At 40.0% G+C, this 25,401-nt stretch overlaps 1 protein-coding gene across 1 annotated transcript; it reads left to right on the top strand.

Annotated features, from left to right (window-relative positions):
* Positions 1–954: 954 nt before the first annotated feature.
* LOC311287433 (B-cell receptor CD22-like) lies at positions 955–25,023 on the top strand (the record flags this gene model as incomplete). The annotated part of the gene is made up of 9 exons (XM_084404302.1): positions 955–985; positions 2,953–2,988; positions 3,320–3,577; positions 4,398–4,649; positions 4,951–5,223; positions 23,398–23,649; positions 23,756–24,028; positions 24,467–24,583; positions 24,724–25,023. 9 exons carry the CDS (start codon positions 955–957, stop codon positions 24,765–24,767), a joined length of 1,536 nt encoding a protein of 511 aa, XP_084260428.1. The 3' UTR covers positions 24,768–25,023.
* Between the last annotated feature and the right edge of the window lie 378 nt (positions 25,024–25,401).

Below are 25,401 nucleotides of genomic sequence, written 5' to 3'. Positions count from 1 at the left end.
ATTGTCTAATGCCCAGGTGGCATACATAATATAGAACTGTAAAATTAGGCTGTGTAGTTGACATGGAGATAAGACGTCAGAGCCAAAAATGTGATTTCTCCTGTCCAACAACAACCAGACCGTTATTTCCAGCGTGACGATCAAGTCTGTCCCAAAAATACCTCTCAATGTGCCCTCGTGGACTCGTGCCAAGGGCCCTATAGGTCTGCACTACATGACGTCACCAAAGTGTGGACTCTGAGGAAGTCCACAAGTCCGGAGTGTGCCATTTGGGACAGGGCCTGTGAAGTAGGTTTAGAAGGGTGCTCGCCAGCACCCCTTTGTGGTTGATATGTAAATGTAAAAAAAAAAAAAAAAAGAAAGAAAGAAAGAAAAAAAATCCAGTGATAACAAATTTACAAACTGTGTAATTCATACAATTTTATTAAAATAAAAAAAATAATAATTGATTAACAGAATTAATTAATTAAATCCATATAATGATCACATGAGAAGTTATCTTTATTAAGTGTCTGGCAGAATACTTATAATGTTTCTTCTGAAGAGTGAACCAGAGATGTATTACACAGTATTATATCCAGTGCAGTTTTATTGGTATTTATATTTTAGTATAAATATTTGTGTTGACTTTTATTTCATAACATTTGAATTTTGATGCTTATTGAGGCATTTTTATCTGTTTTGCTTTAACCTCAGGATGCACACATGCATTATTACCTGTATCTGCATCTGACAGCTTCTTTAGCTCAAATGTGTGTTTTTTAGGTAGTACCTAAAAAACACACATTTGAGCTAAAGAAGCTGTCAGATGTGGTTAGACTCAATATTAAGTCGAATCAGATATTTTGTGTCTATTTAATTCCTCTCTGTTGCTCTGACTCTCTTCTTTAAGTTCAGGAAGTGTTGAGTCTATAAGACTGACTGTGTTTGACAGTGTGTCATTAATAGATCAGGATGGAGCTCAGTTCACTTCCTCTAATGATCTGTGAGTATTATTTTCTCATTTATGCATCAGTTGTGAATTTTGTATAATGTTGTAGTGAATCAGTGTTCATCTGTATTTCATCTTTTTAAGTATTTGGTCTGTTTTTTTATTTATGCTGCTATAATACTTTGAGTATCAAATCCATGTAGTTCATGACATCTGTGTGTGAAAGTGAAAAACTCCTGGTGTGCTGAATGAGATCAGTGTATTGATCATTACTGTGATTGTCGTTCAGTTAAGTTATGGTTCATATTGGTGTCATGTTCTGTAAAGTTGTCTTTGTTTTCTTCAATAGATCTTCACTATCTACATTTAGTCTTTAATTGTGATGTTGATCTCAGAAACTCAGATGTTGATTTGATGTCAGGTTTTGTTGTTCTGGAAACTCCTGGAGTTGTTCAAGAGTTTCGTAGTAGATGTATAGATGATGTTGTGAGACGGCTTGTGTTTCTTCAGTCTCAAACTCTGACCAGTGACATTAATGACCACGATGAAGCCATTTCCCATATGAAGCAATGATGGCATGACAGCATCAGCGAACTATTCTTGAACATAGATGTTTTCTTCACTCTTCCTCTTTCCCCCTCAATCTCTCCACTTATTGACTTATATAGATCTGGAAGAATATATAGAGTTGATTTGATATGGACAGAGTTGAGCTGATGGAATAGAAAATGAAGCAAGTTCATACATTTTTTTTTTTTAAACAATAAAGAAGTTAAGATTAAAACAGCATTTTCCTAGTTTTACATTGGTTATACCCTCTAAAATGGAAAGTGTATCAACTTACCCACACTTGAAAGTATCTATTTTTCTCAAAGAGAGATTTACAAACATTTTCTCTCTGCCTCAAGGATAAATTGGGGTCATTTGGATGTTTCATTATCATGTTTAGTCTTATTTCTCTTCATAATAAAATACCATGTTGTCACCCTGATATCTGAGAATATACAAATCCTGGACAAAGGTTTTTCAATTCTCATAACAGCTTTAAACTTCTGATATTTATAAAAAAAATTATATGAAAAGTTTCAATTTTGCCATAGTATTTTCTTGTGAATTTCCTCTTATTAAAACACCATTTTAAATAGTTTTCTTAGTCTCTTCATTTGTATGGACGGTTGCACAACATTGACATTTTGGAGGTTTAAGATACCAACATATAAAGTAATATTTATTATTTGAATATACAAAAAAATTATTCAAACTAAATAGTTTTTATGGAATAAAGTTATATGTCATGAATCTATCAAATTAAAAGGGAATAATGCAGTTGGACACAAAATTGTGCACATCATGTCATTGACCCTAATGTAGTTTTTCTAAAGCATTTACTGCTGTAAGAACTCCATACTAACCCAACAACACAGTCTGTGTTTGTCTGAAAGGACCTTGTGAATTGGTGTCAAAAAAATAAAAAAATAATAATAATTGCATATAATCAGCAGAGTAGACAAATTAAGCCTTTTTTGGAGAGACTGATATTGTAAATCAGTATTGTATTTTCTCCAGAATGAAGTTGTGAGGATGCAGCTGGTGTGTGTGTGTTGATTCTCCAGTTCTGCTCTACGCCTTATTTAAAGCACATTCAGTTTGCTCATACATGCTTGCTGCTCGCTTCTGCTGCCCGCCACCTCCCCAGCTCCTCCTTATGCATAACGTGGCATTTGCTTTATGTCATGTTGCTTGCTCTGTTCACAGGGGGATATTTTAGCTCTCACAGTCCTAAACTGTGTGAGCGTTCCCTAATGCTGCTGCTGCTGTCCTCTGACTCTCTGCTATTTCATGGTGCTCATGAAAGGTCAGAGGACTCCCTGAACAGAGCCGTACCGCCAAATTTCAATTCAGGAACATCAACTGTTTGCAATCTATTCAATGAAAATTCTTTATTTTTATTGTCTGTGTGTTCTTGACTTAATGGACCTGACAGAAATAAATCAATGTGTTTTGTCTCTTTTGATTTGTAGTGCTGATTTCAAACATCCAGCCTGGACAAACTCAAGGTGATTTATACATTTCCTCAAGTCTTCACACACATTACACAGTGGAACAGAAACAGAAAGTGTTTAGCAGTGTGTCGAGTACAGTGAGAGTTTGTATTTGTATAAGGGTTTTTATTTGCACAGAAGAAAAGAAGGTGGTTGTAAATAAAGTGAGGTTATTGTTCTCAGCGAGCAGGGCATGATGTTTCAAGAGGAACAGATCGGTTAGATTTATTGATATTTTAATTGTATTGCACTATTACTGGACATAGACAATACATTTTCATTATCTACTTTTATTCACTTATCTTGGTTTCTTTCGGATGTTTTATCATAACTTCTGTTTGTTCAGTTTTTACAGAGGCACCTAAACCTGTTCTTACTGTTCAGCCTGAACCATCACAGATATTCAGAGGAGAGAATGCCACTCTCACATGTGACTTACAGGGCGAAGGATGGACATACAGATGGCAGTGTGTAGATAGAGATTACACATCTAATGAGAAAGAGTTCAAGATCACTGTACAGATCAGACATAAATGCAGGTGTAGCGGCTGCAGAGGATCAGACTGCTCTGACTGGAGTGATGAAGTGATTCTGACTATGTCGGGTGAGTGATCATCACTGACTGACTTTAGGATCTTGCTCAGATTGTATATTATAATGATGTTTGCTTTGTGTTGGAGTATTATTATCCAAATGATAGTTAAAGTTTAGGTTTGACTCAGATCAGATGAATCCAAGCCATTTTCAATAACAATGTGTCATCAATTTATTTTCCATTCCCTACAAATTGTTGTTTAATTAAACATCAGATCAAGCCTTCTGCCTGCGCTAATAATTAGCATGAACATTTGATCAACATATCTTTGTTAAAAGATATGATATACCCTGGAAATCACAGATGTATACCTTTTTGTTTTTGTTTTTAGTTACACCCTAAAATGCAAATATATGCATGTTAACTATAACATAAATGTTACTTAAGTGCTTTTTTAAATAGAAACAACTGTATGCATAATGCAATCTGTCCATTAATGATCATTCAACAACAATAATAGCACAAATCTATGAAAGACATTTGAAGTATAAAAAAATGTTGCATGGTGATGAATGTTTTAGTTTTTTGTAAAAATGGTATTACAAAAGTGTTTTTTAATTATAGTTTTAAGATCAATTTATTACAAAGGGATCATTTGATTCTTTTAAGCACTGGATTTGTCTTCATGTACTTTCATTCTGAGAGTTTAAAGTTGAACCTCTTGTGTTTGATGAACGTAAAACAGCATATAATTACATTACTCACAAGAACAGAGAAAAGTATTAAAGAAGTATATTAAATATAATTAATAGAAATGATAGAAGTCATAAGCAGTAATAGATGATGACTGAAGGCTGTATATTAACACAAGATCATGAAATATTTACAGAAAAACCCAGAGTAACTGTGAAGCCCCAGAGTTCAGTGTTCACTGGAGACACAGTTACTCTGAGATGTGACGTGGGAAGCTCAACTGGACAGGAGATTATCTGGTACAAAGACTTCCAGAGAATAAAATCTGTTGATGAGACTGTAACACTGAGAGATGTGAGAGTCTCTGATGGAGGAGAGTACTGGTGTGCTGTAATAAGAGAAAACAACCCCACAACACAAGGTCATAGAGTCACGTTAACAGTCAGAGGTAATGTGCAATCTGATTTAATAATAGGAATATTATGAAACTTAATGTCATCCAAGTAAGCTAAGTATTTCAGAAATGTACATATACAAAGTCACAGTTAGCTAAACATTTTTTAAGTTAAACAATGTAATAATTTAATGCAGAAACAATGAGCTCATTGAAGTAATGAATACTTGTTTGTTAACAAATGAGTAACATTTTAGCATTGGTGCATGTTGATTCAGATATTATGTAAATTAATGTCATCCATCAACAGTATCATGTTCTGTCAGTTAAATTAAACACAGTTCATTTCTCACAGAGAGACCCAAAGCTGTATTGCGTGTTCAGCCTGACGGACGAGTGTTCAGAGGAGAGACGGTCACTCTCACATGTGACATACAGGAGTCAGATGTCACTAGCTGGACCTACAGCTGGAATAAAGATGATTCAGAGATTCATGTCAGTCAATCACAGGAATACAGAATCAGTTCAGTTAGTGAATCTCACACAGGTAATTACAGCTGTAGTGGAAGAGAGACACGAGGATCACGACACACACACACCAGTGATGAAGTTACACTGACGCTTCCAGGTGAGAGTGAGAGTCTCTCCTTCACATCAATCTGATTCACATCCATGGAAAAATTACCACTGAGATCGGTGTATCTCTTTAATACTTCAACAAAACAAGTGATATTAAAACTCTTTGAAATATGTGCATTAAAGAATAATTGTATGATGCTTTTAAGTATAAAATATGAATGATGAGCAGTGACAGAGACATGATTGATGACTGTAAATAAATGTTGGTTTAAAAGTTGGATAATATTTGTCAAACTCCAAAATAGCAGTCAGTGAGCAAAGATTCAAATCAATGGCTTCACTGAGACCTACATGACACAACGATATTTTTTTAACCGAAAGGCTTAAAGGTCCCATTGCATGGATTATTTCCTGGGGTGCCCTTATAATGTTAGTATGTTTTTTAGATCAAAATTTGTTATAATTTAGAAATAAAAGGCATTTTTCCTAGCCTGATTTTAGCCTCTGATTTGAACGCTCTGTTTGAAGGGGCGTGTCTGTGTGAGACTTCAGTGTAAACGCCCACTGCTGTGATTGGCTGCTATGAGACTTCAGTGTAAGCCTGTTGATCTCGTGAATGAAGATATAAGGCTTGCTCGACTTCATGCAGCTCTGCGCAGACCGATCGGCGGCTGACTTGAAGCAGTGCATGCCGGTTCTAAATTTTGTCCGACTTGATACAGCGCCGACGCCACGTTACTGTGACGTATGCCATCAAAGTACCGCAAGAGCGAATCGAGAGTAGCTGGAGAACTCAGCCAGCGCAGCTTCTCAAGAATGGCTGCAATGGGCTGCACGAGCTCTGATAACGACACAGCTGTTCCACGATTGGCCGGATTCACCGCATGACAACGATCACGTGTGTTTCCTGTTTATTCAAAAACCTTTAGTTCCTCTAAAGCTCACAAATCAGTTTTTTATAACAGTAAACACTCTTTTCATGTAGTTGCGATGTTATATTGTGTCATGTTTATCAATTTAAAAAAAGTAGACTCCACTTCATTGATAGTAGCTTATGTTGAACTTTATTCTTCTTCAAACAGACGCTGTATGAAGTAGTACATAAAGTATTGAATGAAAATGTCTCTGAAACATCTGTGTATTATTTGGCAAATATTGCATTTATATTTCACTTCATCTGTGGTAAAGTATGCAAACACCACGTGAGCGGTCACTACGGGAACCAGAAAGTGTCCGACTTCACGTCTCCGTTTGCAGCTCCTCCCCGCCTGCACGCGGCTACTCTCGCCGATCGGTTACATCCAGCCGCAGCCGATGTTGAAGACACCTCTTATAGCGACAGAGCACATTTAGGCCACGCCCACACCGGGGGGGGGGCAATCCAACCGTCTCCATTGACTTTGCATTGCGAGAGGCTGCCTCCTTGTCATTTCTTGCTTCTAACAAAAGACAGAAAAATGCCTAAAAGCTGCTGTGTGACAAGGTGTACAGCAAACAAGCTAAAAAACCCAGAAATAAGTTTTTATTAGCTCTCGACCCCAAAAAAACTAGCGTTTAGGACATAAAAGTGGATACAGGCAGTTGAGACAGAGCGTCACTTGTCTCATTACTCTGAGAACTAACGTACGCCCGCTGGAGGAGACACGTACAGGATCGGCAACACAGGATAGTTTATCTTACAGAAATATAATAAAACTGACATTTGGATATTTGACTCACCAGTGACCAAATGTTTAACTTACTGCACACGTAGTGTATTTTTAGTGCATACTGAGTGTCAGGATCCCACAATTTACCCATTCGTTCCAGCCTGTAGGCCTATCCACTTTTATGTCCTCAAACGCTCGTTTTTTGGGGTCGACAGCTTATGAAAACTTATTTCTGGGTTTCTTAGCTTGTTTGCTGTACACCTTGTCACACAGCAGCTTTTAGGCATTATTTTGTCTTTTGTTAGAAGCAAGAAATGACAAGGATCGAGGCAGCCTCTCGCAATGCAAAGTCAATGGAGACGGTTTGATTGTTTTCCCCCTTGGTGGGCGTGGTCTTCAGATTATGATGCGTTGCGCTAGCTCTGTCTCTATTGCAACGCAGTTTCTGCACTCTCACTAATGATTTCACCAATGCAAACATGATGTACGTACAGTAAGAGCTTCGTTGTGCAGTGTAACAGCGTCATTGATTTCATAACGAGTTTTGGCAAGTGTCTAGATAAACTTGCGCTGTGTGATTGACAGCTTGGGCGACTGGAAAGGGATTGTTCTTTGATCGCTATCTGTATATCAATCACAGTTTAAGTAAGATTATTTTCATCCTACTAAGAGAAACGACGTGAAGTTGATCGTTTAGTCACTGGCTTGATTTACTGATGCATAAACAGTATTGAACGATTTTGAGAGAAAGATCATCTGTCTGAACTTGAACAATTACACATCAGACATTCACATAACCCACTGGTTCTTCAGAGGCTCGGATGAAGGAACTAAAAAAATACCTTTGTGTTCATTTGTACATCCAAACACTGAGCAACTGCCATGCTTCACTGGTTTGCAAGCCATGATGTCTCTCGAAGAAAAATAATTCGGACGATGATTCGGCTGCGCAGTTCCGCCTGGCCTTGAACATGGGCTGGCATATGCAAATTTTTGGAGGTGTACATATTAATGATCCCGACTGTTGCGTCACAGTGTTATGTGGAGATTCGCCTATTTTTCAGGGGGGTTTTTCAAAACCGAGATTTAAATAAGAAGGAGAAAACAATGGTGTTTGAGACTCACTGTATGCCATGTCCATGTACTGATCTCTGTTACTAATAACTACTGTTATTTAAATATGCCAAGATAAATTCAATTTCAAATTCTAGGGCACTTTTAAAAGTAAAAAAACAGAAGAAAAGTAAAATCTGGTGTCGCTAGAGGGTACCTTATTTTTTTATTATAGATACGAAAATCTAACCAGTTTTGATGATGATAAAATTATTTGGTTGTTTAATTTTTCAGGTCCAGAAGCTCCATTGCCAGTTCTCTCAGTTCTCAAACTGCTCAGTTTTCTACTGGCAGCTTCTACATATCTGCTCGTGTCCATCATTATAGGAGTCAAATGCTACAGAGCTCATGGTGAGATTCTCTCTCTCTCTCTCTCTCTCTCTCTCTCTCTCTCTCTCTCTCTCTCTCTCTCTCTCTCTCTCTCTCTCTGATCTGTTCTCCTACAGATTAATTTAACCAGATCTACCATCACTGTGAATAATTAACACTTATTCCATATCTCGTGTGTTTTACAGCTTAGTCTGATGAGATCAGTCAATATGCTGTAACAGAGGAGTGAAAGTCTGCTGTCCTGATGAATGAATCCCATTCTGTTTCTCTTTTTCAACATTATTTAGTTATATTCATAATGTGTCTGAATTTGACATAATTAAGGTTTAAATGAACTCTGCCTGAGCTACTGCAGCTTCACTAATCGTATCTCTATCGGATTTTCTCTTTATTTCTGTTTTGAATATGTTGAAGTAAATTGTCAAGTGTTTATCCTCATTGTTTGCCAAAATGATTTTGTAATTAATATGAAGCTATAATTTTAGTCTTTATTTGTTTCACTATATGTCTTGCATTTCTGCTTTATTTAATAAAGAAGCATACATCTTCAGCAAATAGTGGAGAAGCTCAAATATCTTCAAAAAGCATCACTGATGTCGGTGTTGGGAAAGTGACACAAAATTAAGTTAAAGTCGCTGGTTTTGGGTCACAGAGTGCTTGTGCTGGTCATTGTGGTAAAAAAAACAACAAAAGAAATTCTGCCAGTACATAATTTATATTCAGTGCTGGGTAGTAACTTGTTATATAATCTGGATTACGTAATCAGACTCCAAAGATTAATTACTTTATATTATGTTTTAAAAAACTCGTAATCTGACTACAGTTACTTTTTTATTGACTACATGAGTACATGTTACTCTCACAATGGCTATTCATAATTTATCGCTTTTCCCTACTGCTCCTTTTTTAACTTTTAAATTTTCCTTTCTAAAAAAGCCTATTGCTTATACACGTTGAGAAGCTCTTCCAGGTTTGTGGAATCACACACAGATCAGCTTCTAGCCATGTGATTATCACAGAAAAGTGAAAACAGCCAAACACAGCATGATCACTGCATTTACACAAATCATTTCACTTTTAATAAGTGTTTTTTCAACAGTGCTGGTTTTTCGCCTGTGTTCGACCAATCAGAGTACAGTGGTTTAGACCCTACTCTGAAGTAGGAGATTCATTAGTTCCTCCAAAAGGAGTTCCTGCAACTAAAATTGTTCCTAGTTCCTGCGGTGCGAACACGCCGACATCCGGGTATTTCCGCCAATAGTTCTAGGACCTAAAAGGGTTCTTCTGTGCGAAAGCCCCTTATGTTACAACTGCACCAGTTGAAAGAATGTTTTTTTTTAGACATACTGTGTTCGACTCTACAAAACTGTTGCCCTGAAGACTTTCTGTTCCTAGGCGGTGATTTCAATTGTACTGAGCGCAATTTAGATGGAAATCACATTGAGCCTCAGTTGGCTTCACGTAAACGTCTCATTCATATTATTAAAAAATATGATTTATATGATTTTTGTAGATGTTTACAGGTGCAGTATGTAAGTTTTTGACTGTACTAAAGCATAAAAATACCTTGATATGTTTTGAAGTTATTTAGGAAACATGCTGAGTTTAGATACTCGTTCCTGTTGCGTGTCCTCAATCTGGAAACCCGTGAGAGCATCGAGTCTGAGCAGGAGGAGCGGGGAAAACAACTCTCCAATATTTTGAATTTGGACTGCAGTGCCCATTTCAACCACTAGCTGTCAATATCACATACTGCACCTTTAAATGGTAATGAGAGACAGTACACTTGGGTTCACACACGTGACAATGTTATGTCATTAGCCAGGTTGGACAGATTTTATAGTTTTAATTACCATCCGAGTATCACAGTATGGTGCACAGTCAAGTCAAGTCAAGTCACCTTTATTTATATAGCTTTTACAATACAGATTGTATCAAAGCAGCTTCACAGTGATAACATGATAATAATACAACAAAGTTTGTTTCTAGAAGAAAATTGCGTCATCGTCCACCTTAAGTAAGGCAGATCAATAATATTGTTGAATATTAAATGTCCCCAACTAAGCAAGCCAAAAGCCAAGGCGACAGTGGCAAGGAACCAAAACTTCATCAGGTGACAAGAATGGAGAAAAAAAACCTTGAGAGAAAACAGGCTCAGTCGGGGCCAGTTCTCCTCTGGCCAACGAGCTAACAGTGTATGATTATGATATAGGCAGCATTACAGATCAGAAGTCTGACAGGATCACTGTAAGTTTATCTTAAGCTCAATAAAACCAAAAAGCACATACTGGCATTTTAAATATGTGGGATTACAAATTTAAGATTGCTGATCTTAAATCTTAAAGCTACACTGTGTAACTTTTTAAGTTGATTCTTAGCAAAAAACACTGTTCTCTCAAAAGTATATGTGCTCATTAATGTGTAATTACTTCCACCAACTAATAAAGTATTCTCATAAGCGTAAAATATGCCATTTATAATACATACGAGCGAGTCGCTTTTATAGTTGCTTGTCTAACCATAGCATGGTTGTGCATAACGCCAGAACGAACTCTAGTATAACTTGCGTTACTTTTCCTCGTGTCAATGGTGAAAAAGTATTGTTTACCTTGTAACATAAATCTGTGCTGCGACGGATCACAGGTGATGAATAGTTTTAAAGGCGCAATTTTTGCGAAGTCGAACTGGAAGCCATGTTAATCTTGGAATAATACGGCCACCGTAGGAGTTAAAACGCCCTGGGAATTGAAAGGAACAGAAACTAATATTCACTGGGTAGTCATATACAATTTCACCGCTAGATGGGGGAAAATATCTCTGTAGCTTTAAATCTTAAATCTTACATCCTTGCTTAACATAACATGAAAAATGAAGGTAGAGTACATTTAATTTAGCATTTAAGGTTATGATGATGACATCAGATGAATAATTCTCTTCAGCAAAGTTTCCAGCAAGAGATTCCTGCCAGTCCTGTTCTCTCTATTAAGTTAAATGAGTCAGGTTACTGAGACTCTCACCCTTTGTCTTTAATGGCTCTTGGAGCCCCTGTGCAGTCTTTGAATAGTTATGCTGATTGGATTAGGATTGGTAACACTCTAGACTAGAGTCTAGGGCGGGTTCCTAAACCTGGATACTTCATTTCCATGCTTTGTTTAAGGTCGTCACCCAGGTGCCTTGTCTCCATTTCTAAGCACTGCCTCTTAAAATCTATATAAACTACAGTGTACACTGCCTTAGTTAGACTTGATGACTGCAGCCGACAGCTCGTGTTACAACCGAGTCTCCTGGTCTTTGTTTCTGAGTTCCCTTTCGAAGGGAACTCAACAATACGTCATAACGACGTTATGGGGAACGCCTCAGGCGTGACAGGCAGATCAGTTGGAGAGGGGCGTTAACCTCGCGGATGATCTGCCAGCTGACGAGGGTGAGTTACAGGTCGATGTAGAGGATGTTTTGTCTCTTTCTGATGGATCTGTAACTGGTTCTCTTCGGGCCGGGCAGGAGTTGGCTGCCGATGATGTCAGTCTAGTTGAGACTGAACCATCTCAGCCCTCCTGTCCAGTGTACGCTGAGCTGGTGGACGTTATGGGGCGCGCCACCAACAGACTGCAGCTGCAGTGGAGGCGCGTCCGGGAGGAACCTGTTCGTGGTATTTTGGACGATCGGTTCCTCCCCACCCGTAAGCCACCGGCTCGGATGAGCCTTCCATTCCTTCTCGATCTCCACACTGAGATCGAGAAGGCATGGAAGAACCCGTTCTCTGCGCGTCTTCATCTGCATCAGCGGGCTAGTTTCGCTGCTGTGGAGGGGGCCGCAGAGCACGGGTATGTGTCGATGCCGCCAGTAGACGAGACGTTGGCCAACTATCTCGCCTCTGGTCGGGCATCGTCACTGGGAGCTCCAACCCTGCCATCCAAGCCGTTGAAGACAACATCACGCTTGAATGGCAGAGCGTACACGACAGCAGGTCAGGCAGGGGCGGTTCTGCACACCCTCGCGGTCCTTCAGGCCTACCAGGCCGACCTGCTGCGGGACCTCAATCAGGGGGGCGGTCTGCCCCCTGACGCGGTAGCAGAGCTGCGCCGCACCACGGATTTGGCTCTCCGGGCCACCAAACAGTCAGCTGCTTCCATCGGTCGTGCGATGGCGGCTATGGTGGCCACGGAGAGGCATCTGTGGCTTAACCAGGCTGACATCAGGGAGAAAGAAAAAACCTTTCTCCTCGATTCGCCGGTTTCGCCTTCCGAGCTTTTTGGACCTTCCGTTGAGACGGTGGTCGATAAGTTCAGGGAGGCGAGGGCGCGCTCTGCGGCATTTAAGAGCTGCATTCCGCGGAGGTCCTCGGCCCAGCCCAGGCAGGCGGGAGGGCCTGGTCCGTCATGGTCTGAGGATCACAGACAGACCCAGAAGGCCAGTGTCGCCTCCCGTGCACCCCCTCCTTCTAATAGAGGGAGCAGGGCGCGCAGGAGGCGTAACTCCCGCGGGAGGCAGGATCTCAGGGAGGTGATCCAGAGTAAACGTTCTCAAACCAAACGTTAGACATCACCTCCCTGGGTCGTGCCTCCTAATCACCATCGCTCCCAGGCTCCTCCTACATCAGGCCTGGGCAGGGCCCATGATGAGTTCATGAATTCTCTGATGGCCCGCTTCAGCTTGGTTGATAGGAGCTCCTCCAATTAGGCTTAGTAATATTCAGGCTTCTGAGTTTCTGAGTCCTGGCGTGCTTCATTCCGCACGCCGCAGGTTTTATGTTGAGTAAAAATGTTTTGTGCGCAAATAACATTTTTCTCTTCTTTTTCAGAATTCGTCTCCTGTACAGAGCCTGGGACATGTTGGTAAGCAGGTAATGTATTGTAAAAGTGAGCAGCCGCATGTCAGGTCACAGGCCTCACCGGCCTTCCTGGTTATGAGCTCCCACCTATTGTGGTCGCCAGGTTACAGGCCTCACCGGCCTTCCTGGTTATGAGCTCCCACATACTGTGGTTGAGAGGTCACAGGCCTCACCGGCCTTCCTCGTTATGAGCTCACACATACTGTGGTTATCAGGTTACAGGCCTCACCGGCCTTCCTGGTTATGAGCTCCCACATACTGTGGTGATCAGGTTACAGGCTTCACCTGGCCTTCCTGATATGAGCTCCCACCTATTGTGGTTGCCAGGTTACAGGCCTCACCGGCCTTCCTGGTTATGAGCTCCCACCTATTGTGGTCGCCAGGTTACAGGCCTCACTGGCCTTCCTGGTTATGAGCTCCCACATACTGTGGTTGAGAGGTTACAGGCCTCACTGGCCTTCCTGGTTATGAGCTGCCACATACTGTGGTTATCAGGTTACAGGCCTCACCGGCCTTCCTGGTTATGAGCTCCCACATTCTGTGGTCGCCAGGTTACAGGCCTCACCCGGCCTTCCTGAATGTGAGCTCCCACTTACTGTGGTTATCAGGTTACAGGCCTCACCGGCCTTCCTGGTTATGAGCTCCCACATTCTGTGGTCGCCAGGTTACAGGCCTCACCCGGCCTTCCTGAATGTGAGCTCCCACTTACTGTGGTGATCAGGTTACAGGCCTCACCGGCCTTCCTGGTTATGAGCTCCCACCTATTGTGGTCGCCAGGTTACAGGCCTCACCGGCCTTCCCGGTTATAAGCTCCCACATTAGATTAGATTAGATTCAACTTTATTGTCATTACACAAGTACAGGTACAAGGCAACGAAATGCAGTTTAGGTCTAACCAGAAGTGCAATAGCAGCAAGTGCAGGATATACAGTGGTTCCATAAGTGCAGAACATGGATATGTACTGAATAAATATAGAGTTGAATACTATTATAAACAAAAATTTACAGATAGATTGTCCTATGAATATAATATACAGATAACTATTACTGTGAACAGAGTTTACAGCTAGATATGTACTGAATATAATAATATACAGATGGCTATTACTATAACAGAATGTTTACAGATAGATATGTACTGAATATAATATACAGATGGCTGTTACTATAAACAGAATTTTACAGATAGATATGTACTATGAATATATATACAGATGGCTGTTACTATAAACAGAATGTGAGCATAATATACAGATGGCTATTACTATAAACAGAATTTTACAAATAGATATATGTATAAGTTAGGCTAATGAGCAGTATAACAATGGATTTAAAGTAGTGCAAATAAAGTTTGGACAGAAGCTATCCGAGTGAAAGTGCAGTGGAAAGTAATTGCACATTACAGTTAAGGTACGATATTGCAATGTATATATAAACAGTCGGTACTGTAAATAAACAGTCGGCAGTGCAAATTGAGCATATTCCAGTCAAGGTAGTAGTGCAAGATGCATATGTAAACAGTTGTTACTGTATAACAGTCAGCAGTGCAAATGAACATTATAGTATTGCAAATAACAAAATGGAGGCAGGTGTGAGGAGGGAGAGGAGAGTCAATCAGTATATGAGGGGAGTGGGATCAATGAGGGTTAGAGTTTAATAAAGAGACAGCTCTGGGGTAAAAACTGTTCTTTAGTCTGCTGGTCCTGGTCCGGAGGCACCTGAAACGCCTGCCGGAGGGCAGGAGAGAAAACAGTCTGTGGGCTGGGTGAGAGGAGTCCTTAAGGATGCTGCGAGCTCGATGCAGACAGCGTTTCCTCTGGATGTGCTCGATGGCAGGTAGTGGAGTCCCAGTGATGCGCTGGGCGGTTTTCACCACCCGCTGCAGTGCCTTGCGCTCTGCAACAGAACAGCTCCCATACCACACTGTAGCACAGTTGGTCAGGATGCTTTCTATTGCACAGCGATAGAAGTTCACCAGGATAGTGGAGGAAATACTGTGGTTATCAGGTCATAGGCCTCACTAGGCCTTCCTAATTGAGAGCTCCCACATACAGTGGCTGAATATGAGCTCCCACACGCTGTGGTCGCTAGGTTACAGGCTTTACTGCCTTCCTGAGTGTTAAGCTCCCACATTCAGTGGTCACCAGGCTTCAGGCCTCCCTGGTTATGAGTTTTCACATGTCAGGTTACAGGCCTCGTCAGGCCTTCCTGAATGTGAACTCCCACTCACTGTGGTTGCTAGGGTATAGGCCCCACTGGTTTTGAGCTTCCACATGTCAGGTTGCAGGCCTCATCAGGCCTTCCTGAATGTGAGCTCCCATGCATTGTGACTATCAGGTTACAGGCCTCGTTTGGCCTTCCTGATCATGGGTTCCCACATGCTGTGGTTGCCAGGTTACAGGCCTCACCGGCCTTCCTGGATACGTGCTCCCACATTCTGTGGTCGTCAGGTCACAGGCCTCAGCGGCCTTCCTGATGATGAGCTCCCACCTACTGTGGTCGTCAGGTTATAGGTCTCACTAGGCCTTCCTGAATATAGAGTGATGAAGTACATGCACCTTTACTTCATCTGTTTTTCTTTTTGGTACGTATGCTCTGTACCTTCTTAAACCCATACTTATGTTAAGTCACACGACTGAGCGTCTTGTGTACTTTCTAAAATCCATTTTTTATGGTAAGGGTCATGCGCTGTACGCTTCGGTCCCTTTTTTATGTGGCTCTGACCCCGGTCTTTCACCTCGGGTCCCACTTTAGATGCGTCTTCTGTCGCAATGTTTTACGACAGGGGCCTCCCTTTTAAGCTATCTCCCACATTTTGTGGTAACAGGCCTCGTTAGGCCTTTCTGAAGATAGCCCCACATTGTGTGGCTGTCAGGTTACAGGCCTCATCAGGCCTTCCTGGATTCGGACTAGCATAAGTATACGCACTTTCGTTTCGTGTACTTTTTAAAATCCATATTTGTGGTAAGGGTTATACGCTTCCGCTTCGTTCCCGTTTTTACGTGGCTCAGACTCCGGTTCTTCACCTTGGGTCCCACTCTAGATACGTCTTCTGTCGCAATGTTTTACGACAGGCGCCTCCCTTTCAAGCTATCTCCCACATTTTGTGGTAACAGGCCTCGTTAGGCCTTTCTGAAGGTAGCCCCACATTGTGTGGCTGTCAGGTTACAGGCCTCTCCGGCCTTCCTGAATACGAGCTCCCACTTAAACTGTGGTCACCAGGTTTCAGGCCTCACAGGCCTTCCTGAGTATGAGCTCCCACATACTGTGGTCGCCAGGTTACAGGCCTCACCGGCCTTCCTGAATACGAGCTCCCACTTAAACTGTGGTCACCAGGTTCCAGGCCTCACAGGCCTTCCTGAGTATGAGCTCCCACATACTGTGGTCGCCAGGTTACAGGCCTCACCGGCCTTCCTGATATGAGCCCTCATGTACTGGAGCTCCCCACATGAGGGGGTCATCAGGTCTTAGGTCTCAGTAGACCTTCCTGGTTTTGAACCTTCTCTTACTTCCCCAGTGTTCGGAGCGAGCACTGGGTAAACCCGTGGATTGAGTGGACTATTTCCGTCGTTTCTTGAGGTTGAGTCACACTCTCCGGGAGATCCCGTCTCTGTGATCCGGAACCGAATGGTTTCTGCCAGCTTTGCAGGCCTTCGGTTTTTGGATGTCTTATCCAAGGCAACTTCCAGAGGTTCTGTCTCGGACAGACAGGCAGTGGCCAGACTGTGTGTCTTAGTATACATCACCAGGCCAGCCTGGTGGTATTTCAGGAGGCATGCTCCCCTGAATAGTGACTGGTTGGGAGTCCCTTGGGTCCCCTAGCCACACTCCCTAGAAGGGACCCCTTCTTTTGGAAGTTGTGGTCCAAAGCCTTTGAGCTGGCCCAGATATACCCTCCATTAACTATGTTCTGGCGGTTTTCTTGGTTCATTAGCTTGGGTTATGACCGGTAGGGAGTGGGAGTAGGCAGCCCGATGTGACCTAAGGGTGAGTGGTTCTAGCGCTCATTGAATTGCTGGTTCTGACAGTTGTCACTGCCTTTGGGCATGCACTCCCCTCAGCATGGTGGCGTTGGTATATCGTTCCCCATAGCGTCGTTATGATGTATTGTTGAGTTCCCTTCGAAAGGGAACGTCTCAGGTTACGATTGTAACCTATGTTCCCTGAGAACAGGGAACGAGATAATACGTTTCCCTGCCATGCCTCGGGGCCTGCCTGCAACAGTCCCTTCAGACGATAGGATATTGTTACGGTTTCAAGGCGCCCTTTTTATACATACAGGTTGCGCGCTCATCATTCAAGCTGATGATGCACGGGCTGTCGCCGGTCAACATGATTGCTGTGAGTTGATACTTGATTTCAGACACCTGTCACGCCTGAGGCATTCCCCATAGCGTCGTTATGACGTATTGTCTCGTTCCCTGTTCTCAGGGAACATAGGTTACAATCGTAACCTGAGACGTTTCCTACAAATACTAACTTGTTGAATTATATATATTTTTAAGGAGTCATGTTCACAAAACAAAGAAGTCTTCTTTTTATCCATTACAACAGTGGTGGGATGTTGGTAAGGTACAAATAAGACAAAACAGTAAACTCACAACGTTATTAAGGAGTTGACTCGTTCTTTAGAGCTTTTAGAAAAAGAGATAATTAAATCTCAAAATCTGGCTCAATCTACTGGCGAGCTTCGCCATTTGGAAGCCTGCTCAAAGAAGAAAGCTCAGTTAGCTGATCTACTGGGGCATACAATACAGGGGGCTCTGGTCCGCTGACGTTTTCAAAGAATTTATCAGATGGATGCAGCATCCAAATACTTCTTCAATCTGGAAAAAAGAATGGTGAGAAACGTTTTATTCATGCATTGCGAAGAACAGTTCATTTTTATCAAAATCTTTATAGAAGTGAGTTAAAGTCAGGGTGTTGTGTGGAGAATGTTTTCCTTGACAGTCTATCAAAGGTGTCAGAGGAGGTTAATAATGATCTCACAGGAGTGCTGACCCTAAAAAAGAGCTCTGTACGGCCCTGTTGCTCCAATTGTTCCAGAAGTTACTGGTATTTTATTTATTTATTTTACTCCTTTGTACACTCTTAAGAGCTTCATGATATATTGATTGTGGAGTTCTTCATTGTCAGCATTTGTGTTTTTGATTTGAAAGATTTCATACTGTTGTCGAATACGTTTGCACTCACTGTCGAACCACATTTCGTTGGAGTAGGCCTATTTTGGTTTCTTTTTTGATGATTTTTTTCAAATTGCACATGGATGCTGATTGGTGGAATATGTTGGTAATGTCACGTAGTGCCAGATTTATGCGTATTTTATTTTCTGGATATGTGTTAATTATAAATTTGTCCAATAATAATTTGGTAGTTTGACTTTCTATTGCATGTTGATAATTTTCTGTGCTGTTTTTGTCCACTTGTAGGATTGTTGCAGCCTCAGTAAATCAGAGGGTTGTCTGCGTGATTCATTGGTTTGAGTTCGTTTCAGATATAGTGTCATTTTACAGTGGTCTGACAGGCGTTTGAGGACTGACTGTGAATGCTCTGAGATGCACTGGGTCAATGTCTGTAATTAAATCATCTACAGTACTGTTGCCCAGAATAGTATTAAAGGTGTAACAGCCAAAAGAGTCTCCCTGTATGCGGCCGTTCACTATATACAGGCCCGGTGATCGACAGAGCTCTAGTAGGCTTTTCCCACTTTTGTTTGTGAATTTGTCATCATTTTTTCTGAGGTGGTATGAGGGCAGAGGGTGCATGGCTGGTGTTTGTAATATATTCGTCTCCCCGAGGGATGACAAATTCTGGTTTGTTTCCAGTTCTGGCATTTAAATCGCCACACATTAATACATTTATGTCTCTCTGCCCTCAGTCACCCCTCTTAGTTTCGTTGATTTTAGAACTATTTCCCTGAATACAACTGGGCAGCCAGTGGACAAATCTCTTACATTCAATGGTTTCTTGCAGTCTTATAATGTCAGAATTCTGAATTTATTTTTTTGAAGTCTGAATGTTGGCTCTTAATACCAAAAACGGAGGACCTTGAATTTTCAGTCATTGAATTTTCCAACATTTGACCTTTAAGGAAATATGAGCCCATTAATTAATCCCATTTGTTATTTCAAAAACAAGACATACATCAGTATATTGAATTGACAAATCAAGAAGAATATATTAAATATTATTATGTATCTAAGAATATCTAAGAACATCTCTCTCTCTCTCTCTCTCTCTCTCTCTCTCTCTCTCTCTCTCTCTCTCTCTCTCTCTCTCTCTCTCTCTCTCTCTCTCTCTCTCTCTCTCTCTCTAATACATAAAACTCATATAGGTCCTGCCCCTAATGACACACGTCATATGCTCTTGAGGGCATAAAATGGCCATCGCGTGCACATGACTGTGAAGTAGGTTTAGAAGGGTACTCGCCAGCGCCCCTTTGCTGTTGATATGTAAAAAAAAATAAAAAAAAATAAAAATACAGTGATGACAAATTTACAAACTGTTTAATTCATAACATTTTATTAAAATAAAACAATTAATTGATTTACAGAATTAATGAACTAAATCCATATAATGATCACATAATGGGGAACCCCGAAAAAGTTCTATTTATTAAGTGTCTGGCAGAACCCTTATAATGTTTCTTCTAAAGAGTGAACCAGAGATGTATTACAAAGTATTATATCCAGTACAGTTGTATTGGTATTTCTACTTAAGTATAAATATTTTTGTTGACTTTTATTTCATAACATTTGAATTTTGAGGCGTTTTTATCTGTTTTGCTTTAACCTCAGGATGCACAAATGCATTATTACCTGTAACTTGCACCTAAAAAAACACACATTTGAGCTAAAGAAGCAGTCAGATGTGGTTATAATCAATACTAAATCGAATCAGATATTTTGTGTCTATTTAATTCCTCTCTGTTGCTCTGACTTTCTTCTTTAAGTTCAGGAACTGATGAGTCTATAAGATTGACTGTGTTTGACAGTGTGTCATTAATAGATCAGGATGGAGCTCAGTTCACTTCCTCTAATGATCTGTGAGTATTATTTTCTCATTTATGCATCAGTTGTGAATTTTGTATAATTATGTAGTGAATCAGTGTTCATATTTCATATTTTTAAGTATTTGGTCTGTTTTTTATTCATGCTGCTATAATACTTTGAGTATCAAATCCATGTAGCTCATGATATCTGTGTGTGAAAGTGAAAAACTCCTGATGTGCTGAATGAGATCAGTGTATTGATCATTACTGTGATTGTCGTTCAGTTTAGTTATGGTTCATGTGTGAATCAAACGTGCTGTCAGGTTAAAGTTGTCTTTGTTTTCTTCAATAGATCTTCACTATCTACATTTAGTCTTTAATTGTGATGTGGATTTCAGAAACTCAGATGTTGATTTGATGTCAGGTTTTGTTGTTCTGGAAACTCCTGGAGTTGTTCAAGAGTTTAGTAGTAGATGTATAGATGATGTTGTGAGACGGCTTGTGTTTCTTCAGTCTCAAACTCTGACCAGTGACATTAATGACCACGATGAAGCCACTTCCCATATGAAGCAATGATTACATGGAAAATAAGATCTTCAGACTGTGGTTTCAGCTCTGTCATGACAGCATCAGCTAACTATTATTGAACATAGATGTTTTCTTCACTCTTCCACTTATTGACTTATATCTGGAAGAATATATAGAGTTGATTTGATATAATAGAAATGGACAGAGTTGAGCTGATGGAATAGAAAATGAAGCAAGTTCATACATAGAATTTTTAAAAATGATAAAGAAGTTAAGATTAAAACAGCATTTTCCTAGTTTTACATTGGTTATACCCTCTAAAATGGAAAATGTATCAACTTACCCATATTTGAAAGTATCTATTTTTCTCAAAGAGAGATTTACAAACCTTTTCTCTCTGCCTCAAGGATAAATTGGGGTCATTTGGATGTTTCATTATCATGTTTACTCTTATTTCTCTTCATAATAAAATACCATGTTGTCACCCTGATATCTGAGAATATACAAATCCTGGACAAAGATTTTTTTCAATTCTCATAACAGCTTTAAACTTCTGATATTTATACAATTTGTTTATATGAAAGGTTTCAATTTTGCCATAGTATTTTCTTGTGAATTTCCTCTTATTAAAACACCATTTTAAATAGTTTTCTTAGTCTCTTCATTTGTACAGACGGTTGCACAACATTGACATTTTGGGGGTTTAAGATACCAAAACAAAGTAATATTTAATATTTGAATATACTAAAAATTAATTCAAACTTAATAGTTTTTATGGAATAAAGTCAAATGTCATGAATTTATCAAATTAAAAGGGAATAATGCACTTTTTGTGCACATCATGTCATTGACCGTAATGTAGTTTTTCTAAAGCATTTACTGCTGTAAGAACTCCATACTAACCCAACAACACAGTCTGTGTTTGTCTGAAAGGACCTTGTGAATTGGTGTCAAAAATAATAAAAATAATTGCATATAATCAGCAGACAAATTAAGCCTTTTTTGGAGAGACTGATATTGTAAATCAGTATTGTATTTTCTCCAGAATGAAGTTGTGAGGATGCAGCTGGTGTGTGTGTTGATTCTCCAGTTCTGCTCTACGCCACAACAGAGATCTCAGCATAAACACTTGATCAGTGGTTTTTATCAGAATTGTTTATTTTTACATGTCTTAGTTACATTTAAAAATATAAGCACACAAGTGTTCTGTTAATGAACCTGTTTTATTATTTCTCTGCCACCTTATAATCATCATAAATTATTCAAATGCTGATTTAAACGCATTTATGTATGAAAATGAATGAAGCAACAACAAATAAATCAATGTGTTTTGTCTCTTTTGATTTGTAGTGCTGATTTCAAACATCCAGCCTGGACAAACTCAAGGTGATTTATATATTTCCTCAAGTCTTCACACACATTACACAGTGGAACAGAAACAGAAAGTGTTTAGCAGTGTGTCGAGTACAGTGAGAGTTTGTTGTTTATGTCACAGATGCTGCTTCATGTTTAAACTACATCTGTTTTATGTGATGTTATAGAGAGACCAAAGGCTGTAGTGATTATGGTAAAGGTATATGAAACCATCACTGTCAGATGTGAAATACCAGGAACTGAAGACGACTGGACATACAGCTGGTTTACAGACGGATCATCTCGGTCCATCAGCTCTGACAGAGAATTCAGCTTCAGAACTGGTGAATCTCACAGTAGCATCAACGTCACCTGTAGAGGAGAGAGAAGTGATGGACAGAAGTCAGAGATCAGTGACGCTGTTACACTGATATTATCATGTGAGTCTGATCCTCTTCACTGCAGAAATAAGTTACACTGAGAAGTGATGACATGATAAGAAGGGCTTTTATTTGCACAGAAGAAAAGAAGGTGGTTGTAAATAAAGTGAGGTTATCGTTCTCAGTGAGCAGGGCATGATGTTTCAAGAGGAACAGAGCGGTTAGATTTATTGATATTTTAATTGTATTGCACTATTACTGGACAGATGAGAAATACATTTTCATTATCTTCTTTTATTCACTTATCTTGGTTTCTTTCGGATGTTTTATCACAACTTCTGTTGCAGTTTCAGAGACACATAAACCTGTTCTGACTGTTCAGCCCGAACCATCACATATATTCAGAGGAGAGACTGTCACTCTCACATGTGACTTACAGGGAGAAGGATTGAGATACAGATGGAAGTGTGGAGATACACAGCACGACTCTAAAGAGAACGGTGGAGATGATAAACAGCACAACTCTAAAGAGAACGGTGGAGATGATAAACAGCACGACTCTAAAGAGAAAGAGTTCAATATCACTGTACAGATCAGACAGAAGTGCATGTGTAAAGGCTGCAGAGGATCAGGCTGCTCTGAGTGGAGTGATGCAGTGACTCTGACTGTGTCGGGTGAGTGATCATCACTGACTGACATCAGGATCTTGCTCAAATGATATATGAACAATTAATAAACTGCAAAAAAAAAAAAAAAAAAAAAAAAAGTACTAGTGAACATTTCTAGATGCTGCATGTTAGTCAGACTGAACTGTGAGTTACAGTAAGCATCTGATTTTACAAGCCATGTCTCTCAGGATCTGTATCTTTATACATCTTTATGAGAGCTCTCATTAGATCATAAAACAGCCATACAATTACATTACTCATAATGAGCTGAAGGGTGAGGTAAAATTAAGACGCATTAAGTATAAATGATAGAAGTCATAAACAGTGATAGATGATGGCTGAAGACTGTATATTAACACAAGATCATGAAATATTTACAGACAAACCCAGAGTAACTGTGAAGCCCCAGAGTTCAGTGTTCACTGGAGACACAGTTACTCTGAGATGTGACGAGAGACGCTCAACTGGACAGAGGATTTTCTGGTACAAAGACTTCAAGCTACTAAAATCTGGTGATGAGACAGTAACACTGGGAGATGTGAGAGTCTCTGATGGAGGAGAGTACTGGTGTGCTGAAATAAGAGAAAACAACTCCACAACACAAGGTCATAGAGTCACGTTAACAGTCAGAGGTAATGTGCCATCTGATTTAATAGTAACAATATTATTCAGATTAATGTCATCCATCAACAGTATCATGTTCTGTCAGTTAAATTAAACACAGTTCATTTCTCACAGAGAGACCCAAAGCTGTATTGCGTGTTCAGCCTGACGGACGAGTGTTCAGAGGAGAGACGGTCAATCTCACATGTGACATACAGGAGTCAGACGTCACTAGCTGGACCTACAGCTGGAATAAAGATGATTCAGAGATTCATGTCAGTCAATCACAGGAATACAGCATCAGTTCAGTTAATGAATCCCACACAGGTAATTACAGCTGTAGTGGAAGAGAGACGGGAGGATCACGACACACACACACCAGTGATGAAGTTACACTGACGCTTCCAGGTGAGTGTGAGAATCTCTCCTTCACATCAATCTGATTCACATCCATGGAAAAAATTACCACTGAGATCGGTGTATCTTTTTTATACTTCAACAAAACAAGTGATATTAAAACTCTTATAAAGACCAAAATGAAAGGAGCATGTGGCATAATATGTGAATTGAAGAATATGATGCTTTTAAGTATAAAATATGTTGGATAATATTTGTCAAACTCCAAAATAAGAGCAGAAATTCAAATCAATGGCTTCACTGAGACCTACATGACACAATATGTTTTTAATCGAAAGGGTTAAAAGTAAAAAAAAAATAATAAAATTGAAAAGTAAAATTTGAGCAGTTGGTGGCACTAGACTAGACGGTACATTACTTTTTATTATAAATAAGAAAATCTAACAAGTTTTGATGATGATGAAATGATTTGGTTGTTTAATTTTTCAGGTCCAGAAGCTCCATTGCCAGTTCTCTCAGTTCTCAAACTGCTCAGTTTTCTACTGGCAGCTTCTACATATCTGCTCGTGACCATCATTATAGGAGTCAAATGCTACAGAGCTCATGGTGAGATTCTCTCTCTCTCTCTCTCTCTCTCTCTCTCTCTCTCTCTCTCTCTCTGATCTGTTCTCCTACAGATTAATTTAACCAGATCTACCATCACTGTGAATAATTAACACTTATTCCATATCTCGTGTGTTTTACAGCTCAGTCTGATGAGATCAATCAATATGCTGTAACAGAGGAGTGAAAGTCTGCTGTCCTGATGAATGAATCCCATTCTTTTTTTCTCTTTTTAAACATTATTCACTTAAAGGTACAATATGTAAGAATTTTGCATTAAAATATCCCAAAATCTCAAGGCCAGTGTTATATATTTTGTTAAGTTGATTACTTACAATATCCCAAATGTTTCCAACTATTTTTAAATCATGAGAAAATTGCGATTTTAACCAAGGAAACGGGGCGTTAGAGCAGGGGGGAGCTGGGAGTCGCCAGTCAATTGCGTCATATCCGCCCCACACAGCAGGAGACTCCCATGCGGATCCGCGTTCAAGTCGCCAAACCCGCGTGACTGTCAAATTCGTTTTGGCGCCGCCCAGAGGATCAACTCCGCCTCCGGGAGGCTCCGTAAATTCTACTGTCAAACAGCGGGTCCTGAGCAAGGTTATAATCGTTAACGAAAACGAACGAAAAAACGAAAACTAGGTGGGAAAAAACATTGTCGTTAACTGAAATAAAAATAAAAACGAGGCATTACAAAAAAACGATAACTAACTAAAACTGTAATGTGTGTTTGGCAAAACTAACTAAAATAAAATAAAATTATAGAGTAAATGTCCTTAGTTTTCGTCTTTATCAAGGTCTTTCATTTTTTAACGCTA

This window comes from Rutilus rutilus, assembly GCF_951802725.1.
Source record: "Rutilus rutilus genome assembly, chromosome: 3".
NCBI lineage: Eukaryota > Metazoa > Chordata > Actinopteri > Cypriniformes > Leuciscidae > Rutilus > Rutilus rutilus.
Note: the sequence above shows the minus strand (reverse complement) of the source record. Positions and strands in the feature narration are given on the sequence as shown.